At 31.3% G+C, this 11,489-nt stretch overlaps 1 protein-coding gene across 1 annotated transcript in view; it reads left to right on the top strand.

Moving 5' to 3' along the window:
- The first annotated feature begins 480 nt into the window (after nucleotides 1–480).
- The window catches only part of LOC105624720 (bumetanide-sensitive sodium-(potassium)-chloride cotransporter), a 14,104-nt gene continuing 3,095 nt past the window's right edge, over nucleotides 481–11,489 (top strand). The window contains exons 1-8 of the mRNA XM_012206074.1: nucleotides 481–753; nucleotides 8,360–8,519; nucleotides 8,595–8,690; nucleotides 9,344–9,535; nucleotides 9,780–9,956; nucleotides 10,075–10,214; nucleotides 10,511–10,816; nucleotides 11,092–11,317. Of these exons, the coding sequence (XP_012061464.1) occupies nucleotides 481–753; nucleotides 8,360–8,519; nucleotides 8,595–8,690; nucleotides 9,344–9,535; nucleotides 9,780–9,956; nucleotides 10,075–10,214; nucleotides 10,511–10,816; nucleotides 11,092–11,317 (1,570 nt within the window). The remainder of the gene's footprint in view (nucleotides 754–8,359; nucleotides 8,520–8,594; nucleotides 8,691–9,343; nucleotides 9,536–9,779; nucleotides 9,957–10,074; nucleotides 10,215–10,510; nucleotides 10,817–11,091; nucleotides 11,318–11,489) is intronic.

An 11,489-nucleotide genomic window follows, 5' to 3' on the forward strand; every position in this document is an offset into this window, starting at 1 on the left:
TTTCAAATATTATCTAACACTATTATATTTCAATGCTGTTTTCTAATTAATAGGTAGAATTTTTTGTGCACAATATGTAATTGATATGATAGATATTGAAATGATAGTTAAAATGTATTTTGTAAAATAACATTTAAAGTTATATAAAATGCTTTTTATTTAACATAACAATGTTAATGTGATAAAAAGCGATGTCTAGATTTCTAAAAATGACAGAATAAATACAACATTCGAATAACGATTGTCGACAGGTGAGACTGCATCGAATGTTATCGGGCAACCGCCTTGGCAAATCGATAAATTTCCGAAGAGGAAACCGGAGAGAAATTGGATTGCCGTTTGATCGACCATTGTACACGCTACTCGATTTGCGAAGCTACTAAATCGCAGTGTGGCTTCTAACATACTAACATAAGCCATAACACTGTGCGAGAAGAGGAAAAGGAAGAAGTGCAAAGAGAAAAAGCAGTAACAAGCAGTATGGCACATGAAAACGGGATAAATGGTGGTGATACTGATTCGGAGACGGTGGAATTGAATCCATTGAGAAGAACGAGATTCCACGTGAATCGGGTCGACAGTCTCGAAGGTCGTGCCAGTCTTTTGGGCGAGCAAGAGACCAAGAAGTCGTCCCTCAGATACATGACCAGGGAAGCCCTGCCCAGACTAGATAATTACAGGAATATCTTGAGCATCCAAGCGGCCCACAGACCCTCTTTAGATGAGTTGCATAATCCCACTCTTCTCAATAAGGTGAGGCCTTAATGATTATTCCAAAAGCAACATTGTTGCCGTGCGAATCCAACATCCTTTTATCAATGATAAAATATGTTGGAAGCGTTCAAAAAGCATAATATATGCGAAATCTTTTTTAATTAAAATTAGCAATTTAATTATATTTTATACAGAAATACCTTGACTTTTCATTATTAAATCTCCATACTTTTAATATATTTTCCGCTTACATCGAGAAATTTCGCTGGATTTTCAAATATAAATGCAATTGATATAGACAAGCATTTCACACGAAATTAAAGCATAAAATTTTGGTTGAAATTAATATGCGACAACAATATCCTTTCGCTATGCAGTTTGTATTATACAATCGCTACTTTCGTTTATAAGATAGACTGAGTTATCTAACGAAGAAAGTAAACATTTGCGAGTGTCGTATGACATGCTGCGGCATGTTATGATATCATTTAAAATTTTATTTAACGAGACGTATTATGCGATGAGAATGTAACGAAGATTACGAGAAATGTTAATATTTTACGTGATTACCTTACAATGAAGCGTAATTAAAGTGCAAAATATTACTGATAAGTCTATAATACTCAACGATAACGAGTGGCACATCAGGAAAGTTCGCGTGTCGTATAACTTATAATTGTTTGTTTATTAATGTAATATATGTAAAAATTGATATTTCTTTTTGCAATGAATAATGAGCTTCTCGGAGGGATGAAGTTTGGCTGCGAAAATGAAAAATTATATAAGAAAATTTTTATGTGGAAAATCTTTTTAACCCGCGGTGTTTCCGGTAAAATGCAGATGCACGTATATACACAGGCATATACACAGACACGAGATAAACGGTGAATCTATCATATCAGTACATGTCGAAAGAATTCTTGGCGATAATACACGCGTTCTCGTGTGGCAGAGACGTATCATGTGTAATTCTGGCATTCATTCGCTTCTTGATTTTTTTACTCGTTATCTATGGCTCCGTTTTCTCGCGTATAGAATGAATATCTAAAATTAAACAGGAATCTTACATGCGGGCTGTGTAATATATGTTTAGTATCCGTCGTGATTGCAGCCACGCACGTTTCTAGAGACGCGCTCCAAAAGGTAGCCCAAGAAAGCGTGTATCACTTAAATCACATTTACAAAGTAGGGTTATCTAAAGATTAAAAGTTACCAACAGATTCATCAATGAAATTCATTCATAAATTTCTTGGTTATCTTTAATCTTTAGGTAACCATTTATGTGAAATCGGACCTTAGTGATTAATCGTCCCAAATTAACAGGAACAGTCCCAAATTTTGTTCCAAATTGAGGACATGATTATAAATTATCCCTCTCTTTAAGTGTAAAACTAATAAATTTGAAATAATAAATGAAAATGATAAGTTTGAAATAATTTTTTTATGATTTTTTTATTTAAAAATCCCGATATTATTTATAAAATATATTCAGTAGAAAAGTACAATTTTAAAAAATAATTATTTTTTAAAATTAAAAAAAATTTTCTTTTTAATTTTTGTAATTGTTATCTTTTGTAATTGTGATGTTATACATTAAATGTTATTAGTTTAAATATAATATTGTAAATATAATATGTATTGTTTAAATATAATAATATAATATTTTTTATGTTTTCGTTAACAATTATTTAAAAAATATTTATGCAATATATTAAAATTAATATAATATTGAATTTTTAAAAATATCCCTCTTTTTATCTCTTTAAGGAATTAGTAATTATCTTAGTGTATCAATAATACGATTGAATTTCCCATATGTGTATAAAAATCTCATTTACGTATGTTTGATCGCGATTAAACTTTTCGTTATATGGAAATTTTATGTTTTTTCGCTACTGTTATCACTGATATTTTTTTTCTAGGATATCACGTATAGCGACTATAGTGCGTATAACGCGTAACATGATAGCGCAGCACGTGCACGCTCTTTCTTTCTGTCAGCGTAGTCGACACGCGGTATTAATTACGTTCGCTTAAATGATTCGTAAATCACGCGATTGCAGAGATTGTTAATTGTGCAATTAATCCGCCGCTAAACGCAAGCGTGGCGCCGAGATTCCGTCTCGTGGTGACGTCCCCATGTTGGCAAAAATCACAGGCGGAAAAGTTCTCGGTTTATTTATCTTTCTCGTTCAAACGGGAGTGAAAAACGCGATACCGCGAATGTAAATATGGAACATAGCACTGAATTTTTATTGCCTTGACGTGACGATTTTGTCGACAACGGCACGACTTTACAATGCCACGGGCACCGTTATCAAATGGTGTAACACTGGTACAACGCAAAATCAAATATTTGCGAAGATTACTTTCGAGCACATAATTTATATTTTTAGAAGTATTATTCCAGTTATACTACGGATGTTGCGTTAATTGCAGTTGCATAATGCTTACTCAATTCAAACAAATCTAATCTCTGATTTAATCTTAATTACGTACTTTCTTTGTCGTTTATTCGTTTATTATTGGATGTAATGTTTTTTCAAATATTTCTTTTTTAATTGATTAAACTCTATATCTTTGCTCTCCAATAATTTATTCGTATTTTTTTTTATGTAATTTGGAATTTGTAATGTTTGGGAAATTTTATAGTACGTTGTAGCAATAATTACAATTATATACGTGCTGCATTTTTAAATGAATTAATACACGAGTATGAAAAAATTACGAATAGAATTATTACGTTTTCAGCTATAAATCAGTCTGATATGCCCAAAAACGTTATCGAAGCGTGAAGCGAATGCCGATTGTCCTTGTGATATTTCAAACAGAAGTGTGCGGTCAAGTCGTTTGGTAATGTTCGATTTCATTTCCGCCGGGCAATGCCCGTAAGAATTTTTATTTGCTCAGCAATTAAAATTCTTACGAGGCAAAAATAATGCGAACTTTATCTATCTGACATTTATACACGATAAATATTTGCACTGTTGCGAAAAACGATATGACTCTATTATCATAATATTATTTAAATTTCGAGAAAGATCTTATCTTTCAAAATAATTAATTCTTTCATCATTACACTTTTGCAGGATTTATATATCGTGCAATTGATAATAAAAATATATTGGATACTAATTGTTCGATATGGCAAATTCAATCGAATAGGACGAAAGGAACCTAAACATAAAGGATTTTCTCATTTTGTAGATTTTGCACGCGCGGAATCGAAAGGCTATTTAGATAGTTCGAGAGGAGACTAAAGAGAAAGGGGATAAAACAACACGGTTGACCGCTCACGTGAAGGAATGACATGATTGCATACTGGGTCACGGAGAATTAGTGTATATGTATTTAAACAAATTCAGAAAAAGCGTCACGTAGATTGTGACTCGCGCTCTACGCGGCATAAATATTGACGCAATGTCTTGTGCCAATAAGAGGTCAATCGGAAAATACATATGCGAGTTCTAAAATGTTATAATTCTGTTATAAAATGCATTTTATAACTGAAGAAATCAAAATATTTTATTAACAAAAAACGTATTTTTTAATATAGGAAAGAATATTGATAAGATATTTCAATCAGAGTATGAATGACTATAGATGAAATACTGATTTAAGATGAAATACTGATATTCTTTATACTAAAAATATATAATATTAAAGAAGAAGTATGGTATTATGGCTCTTTTAAATTTCTTCGATATTAACTGGCGAATTTTAGTGATATTTTTTTTCCGACATATTAGAATATATTCTTTGTTGATATAATATTTTTATGTCTTTAATAAATTATAAAATATATATGTATATTATTTTATTTATCATTTGTCTATGAAGTAGCACATCTGTTATTAAATCTGCTATTAGAATGCTATGCAATGTAAGAAATTATATATAAAGAAATAAGAAATTATATATTAAGTAAGAAATTATATATTATGTAAGAAATTATATATACGTATAGAAAGCACCGAGTTCAACGTGTTAAATCAAATTATCTATACAACAGATGTTGCGCCGTTAGTCATGCTTCATTAATGCAAATGAGGAAATTTTTCAGACGTAGATTACCACGGCGCATATGAAATCATATGAGTATGTAACTGTTGGGTCAAAGTAAAGACCTGTCACGTTCGCTCATGCAATTAAAGTCCGTCGTTCGAGATGATGATGATGACAAATACTCCGAGACAGTCTCATCAGCTCGCACTACTAAGACGACATAATTCCCGTCTGAGAAATCAATCCCTTCGAATGATTCAGAAATGTGACACTTGGAAGATCAAATGGGTCCATTTATCACATACTGCGTCGATAGATCTCGCGGTAATTAGACATACGAATTTATGTCACGAATTTTTGTTGTAATTGGACTGTTGATAATTGAGCGACATTTCTCTCACATGTCTTGTCATGTGACATAATTTTTCGAGTCAGGCTGATGTTCTTAATTGGCTGCAATTAACAATTGTCTACTTCTTTTTAGATCGTGGCTCAATACAAATAAGAGAAGTTGATTACCTGCATTGTATATAGCGTAGTAAAAAATACCATTGTCATATTAAGGTGTTAATTATGTTAATTGCATTTGAGAAAATGAAGAAAATTTAACAGAATTAGAAGAATTAGAAGAAAGTATACTTTTGCAAACATTTAGACACATCTTCTATAAAAAACAAAATACTTTAACAAGAATTTAATGTAATTTAAATTGATCTGTATTTACACTCCGCATTCAATGAGACACGAATAGCTTTATTTATCTTTATGTCAATATCGTTTATTACTATTTACATGTGACATTGGTTCTTAATAACTACTATATTTAAATAGCTTGACCTATTGTTGATTTTAAGTGCAAAAGAAAAGTTTCCTGAATCCCGTAAAGCCTATCGTTATGAAGAATTTGCAGAATTGCGAGTATAATATGCGAAATAAGCAAAAAGTGTAAAAAATTTCAACGATAATATTTTACAATTGTAATTGACAAGTCGGCTGTCGATCCAAGTTCGGATCGACAGCCGACAGCTCTATTACGCGAGGAGACACAATATCTATTCAAATTTTTAAAAATATTTTCTTATATTTTACAAAAGTAAAATTGATATAAAGAGAACATATATAAAAGCTAAAAAAATATATTGTCAAATCTTTCTTATTTTTTCCCAAATTAATTAATTTCTTTGTGGCACATATTTTTAATGACCAATAGAATCATGCATTTATATTTGCGGTTCGATACGGTAATGACCTCAGCAAAAAGCATATTCCGAATAAATTACGAATCTCTGACAGATAAGCGTTATTTGAATATACTCGTGATATGTCGTAGTGGAAGATGCGAGCATATACGAGATATAAGAAGGTTCCATATATAGACAGCTTTTATTCTTCCTGTATTGTACACTGTCATAAACCATTTACGCTCCTTTATGTGTGTAAGAGACGTGCAATGTATACACATAAATGTTTGACTAAAAAGTTTTAGTAGCCTTTGTAGGTTTCAGTTGACTGCTCTTTAAGAATCTCAGAAATGAATAATTAGATTTATACCAACTTCTCATGAAATTAAGGGAATTACGTAATGAAGTTTTTAAAACTTGATACAGACATACAAAACAAAATTTAATGTTTGATCGGAGATTAGATAGTATTCTTATGTATTTTGATTCTCTGAAACCGAATCCGATGTCCAAATTACTTCATTATGTCATAATTTTTCTTATCGAAAAATCGAATTCGGTTAAAGCGTCAAAATATAGGAATAAAAAGTGATCTAATCATTTTTGAGGGATTAAAAAATTTTTGTGTATCTCTATAATTGAATGATTATTATTTTCGAGATAATACATGTAATAAGAAACTTTTATGTGAAAAGATATCGATTTAATTTATTAGAAAGAAATAAGGAGATTTGTTTTTACTATTGGTTTACTGGTTTTTAAAATTTATCTATTTTTTATGACGGTGTAAAAATATGACGGTGTCATATTTTTTAGAATTTGTGTGATGGAAATAAAAATATTTTTGATAATATATTTAATGCAGAGACAAATAAAAGAAATAGCCGGTTGTGTAATAAAAAAATAAAATTTGAATTTTATTTTCAAATTAAAATTTTCAAATTAAAATTAAAATTTTCAAAATAAAATTTGAATTTTATTTTCGAATTATCAAATACAGAATAGAGATAGATAGAGTAGAAAACAGAATTGTGATTTTATGAAAGATTTATGATTTTATGAAAAACTCATTTCACAATTATACCGAATTTTAATGCAAGATATTCGAGGATAAAATGAAAAATCACGGAATGGATTAATCGCCTGATTGTGAGATAGAGTTTTAAGTCTTTAAGAGGAGTGGCAATTCAATCAAAATCGAATTGACAATAATTGATGATGCAGCTTTGTTATTTATCTGATGATGTAAATTATTAACATACGCAAACGAATAAAATATTTCTTTATGGTATTCATTTCAACCATGTTTGTGTATATTTTAAAGATTTCGATTTGATTCCTCGATTACTCATTCATTTCCAAGACCTCTGTAAATGTTTAGTAAGACTCACTTAATCCGGAAATTATTAATCATTGATTGTCAGTGCTCAAACATACGTCATAAGACATAATTTTTTTTCCATGAAGACGAAGAAACTTTCTATGTTAAGCTTAAGTTTTAAATAAGTTTCATAAGCCGTAAAAAATTGACCGATATCACAGTCAAATATCAAGAAAAATAATCGATTGGTGATGATTGGTTAATTTCTTACAGCTTAATGAGCTTTCTACAATATAAGCCTAAGTTTTAAGTTTTAAGTCATAAGACATTAACCAATCAGTTGAATATGAGAAAAACAATCGATTATGATTGGTCAATTTATTAATACAGCTTGAGATTTAAAGCTTAGGTAATGGCTTATTGTAAAAATCCCAAAAGACTTAAGCGTTTTTCAAATACAATAATGTTCCAGAGATATTTCCAATTTTTTTTTTAATTAAGCGATCTCATGTGCGATTCCGCAACTTTTCGGATTCGGACGTCACATGGCACATTGCAGACATGAAGCCGGTTATACGAGGCTCGTCTTATGTAAATCGTTAAGACTTCTTGGTCATGTGACGAACCCTTCCTCGAAACCGGAGTCACCTTCAATAATCGCCTCTGAATCTCTAATCCGCTCGTCAAATCTTACCGGCTGCTCAGTAAGACGCGAAATCGTCGCCTCGTCATCTGCAACAAATCGTTTGGATTCATTTAGAGAGTTCACCTTGAAGTCTCTCGGTACGTCGATTATTCCATCGGATTGATGAAGACATTATCTCAACGACACGGGGCATTATTCCTCGCATAATTACCGGTCGCATTTTATAGACACGATTGCACGATATGTGATGTGCATGGAAAAGCAGTCGTCTCTTATGGCAAACAAAAGAAAGTGCTTAACGCTTTGAGAAAAGTCTTTCTAAAGAAACTTGAGGGAGGAGAATGAAGTCACGACGCTCAGCTTGGATTATTGATCTTAATTACGAGAATTGCGAAACGCTCAAATAATAATATGAAAACTTTTACTGAAGTATCTTATTGATGTCAATTTGACTAAAAAAAATATTCAGTTTATCGAACAATTTGTTTTCAGGGCTCTGGCTCGCATACATTAACTATTCCACAATTGAAATCCACGGCACCAGGAGTGAAATTCGGATGGATCCAAGGAGTGCTGATGCGATGTCTTCTCAACATCTGGGGGGTGATGCTTTTTCTGCGACTCTCCTGGGTCGTAGCGCAGACCGGAGTGGGTAAGTGCCCTATTATCGAATCATACTTCTTGATTCATTGGATTCCTGAGATTTTAACGTCGATGTTTGTTCCAGGCCAGGGTGTTTTGCTGATTCTCACAACGACAGTAGTCACGACAATTACATCCTTGTCGATGTCGGCAATCAGTACGAACGGTCTTATCAAAGGAGGTATTATTATGCGCTAAAAATAGCAGAACTATAAATTTACAACACTGAAAATGAAAGAAGAATAAATAAAAAGTATCATTCCTTACAATTTAAGAATTATGTGAATTAAGAACGACAGAAAATATATTTTATTTCACCACAATATATTTTCAATAAAATGAAAAGCTTTACATTTTGTTTTATAATGTAATGTATTTCGTGGTAATCATACACGAAAATTAGTATATACAGAGACATCTAAATTGAGACATTTGAATATTTTGAAAAGAAGTTAAAAAAAATGTTTCAGACAAAAATTGCACCATCTGAAAGACAAATAAAATAAATTTTCAAAAAAATTGATTTTTCAAGATCACGTTATCGCTATTTTTTTTAAATAAAATTATATTTTTTAAATATAATATGAATCTTGTTATCTCTTATATAAAAATATTAAAGTAGAATTATAAAAAAACTAGTTTATGAGAATTGCCTCTCGATTGCTTTTCTTATAAGTTCTTTTATAACAGATAATGTTAATTTATTATACTTTTATCAAACTAATGGATATTTCTATAATTGTTTGCACATATTTAAACTGTCTCGATAAATTTTTTCGTTGATATAATAATTCTGTAGTAATTGAAATGTATATATTTTCTCTCTTTTTGCAGGTGGAACTTATTATATGATTTCCAGGTCATTGGGACCTGAGTTTGGCGGATCTATAGGTCTTATATTTTCTCTAGCGAACGCTGTCGCCTGTTCCATGTATGTAGTCGGCTTTTGTGAAAGCTTGGTGGATTGTCTACGTCCTTTCAAGGCCTGCATAATCGATTGCGCGACTATGGACATCAGAATCATAGGTTTATAAACGTTTATATAATTCCAAAAGATAAAAAAATATTGCAATTTTGATTAAATAATATTCTCGTGTAAATTAACATCTAACAATTACTTGTATATTTAAACACTATCACTAATGTAATTTTCCATAGTGTCAATAATTGAACTTGCAATTAATTTAATTACATCGCTTTTAAGCCTTCTTTTAATTCTTATTTTAAAGTCTTGTCGAGGACGATGCGAATTACACTTACGGATTTGCAGGCTGCATAACGATAGTCGTGCTTCTGATAATTGTTATAATCGGCCTAGAATGGGAGGCAAAGGCTCAAATATTTTTGCTGATAATTCTTCTCGTGGCTATTGGTGATTTTATGATTGGCACTTTCATGGGTCCCAAGAGTGATTTGGAGAGAGCTCAAGGATTCGTTGGTTACAGCGGTAATATTGCATCAACATTTTTTTTTACGTATTCTTTCAACATTATTTATGTAGTAATTACGAGAAGTCGTAATTAATGGGTATTGAATTAATTTTTCCATCAATTTGTGATTTATAGCCGAGCTGTTCAAGGAAAATTTTTATCCGAACTATAGATACAGCGAAGGCGTGGAACATAATTTCTTTTCAGTTTTGGCCATCTTCTTCCCAGCGGCAACAGGTATCCTGGCAGGTGCGAATATATCCGGTGACTTGAAGGTGATTTAATTCTTTCGTTTCTATAAGAAATTACTAAGATATTTATAATTAAATGCTTGCATCACTGTATAATTTATGCAATGTCTATTTAATTATTCATCAGTTTGCATATTCGATAAAATTATCTTTATATTGTTATAAATTACTTTCTCGATCGATGAGTAATAACAAAATTTACGTTTTATTTTTTAATTATATGATTATAATTACTGAAATCCACGAGTATTTTATGTGATGGAAACGCAAAAGTTTTGTACCTTATTTTACACTTTTGAATCTTATTTTGAATTCGACAGGATCCACAAACAGCAATACCGAAAGGCACATTACTCGCGATTTTTCTAACGTCATTGTCATACCTAATGATGGCGATTATGGTTGGTGGTACCGTTATGCGAGACGCGACCGGCAACATTACTGATTTACGGACGACATACAACAGCTCTCTTTTGGATCTGTCAATGCCTTTTGGTGCAGACAATGACACTGCGATCGAAAACAGTACAGTTATCGAGAATGTCACTCGTACATCCTGGAGTATATACGGAACGGATTTTAACTGTACTGCAGGATGCAAATATGGCACCCACAATAGCTTTGAGGTGCATAAAATTATTAACAAATTATTATTTACAAAACTAATCTCTGAAAATATTAATTAAATAAAAATAAAAGACATATATGCTAAATTTGAATGGTCATTGATATAAAGGATTATGAAAATAAATAGTATTATCAATTATTAAGAAATAATATTAGGTGTAGTAAAAAGAAATCCATTATTTTTCCATTCAATTTCATGCAAAAATAATGGATTTCTTTTTACTACACCTAATATTATATGAAAAAACTGAAATAGGCATGACACTATTTCTAGGTGATCCAATTAGTTTCTGCTTTTGGACCTATTATCTATGCTGGTTGCTTCGCGGCGACGATTTCAAGTGCTTTAGCATCGCTGGTTTCAGCGCCGAAAGTATTTCAAGCACTCTGCCTTGACAAACTATATCCAGGAATCGCGTGGTTTAGTGGAGAGAAAAATAAGGAGCCAATTCGCGGTTATTTACTTACTTTCGTTATTGCCGTCGCTTTTATTCTGATAGGTGAGTGGTAATTCTATATATATATATATATATATATACATATATATATATATATATATATATATATTATTATTTAAGTTTTTAGGTTAGTAATTAATGTACTAATTCGTCGTCCGGTTAGTTAGTTTACGTTTAACTTTTTTCGTTCGGTCGTCGTACCTACCTACTCTAC

Source organism: Atta cephalotes (genome assembly GCF_000143395.1).
Source record: "Atta cephalotes unplaced genomic scaffold scaffold00086, whole genome shotgun sequence".
In the NCBI taxonomy this organism is placed as follows: Eukaryota; Metazoa; Arthropoda; class Insecta; order Hymenoptera; family Formicidae; genus Atta; species Atta cephalotes.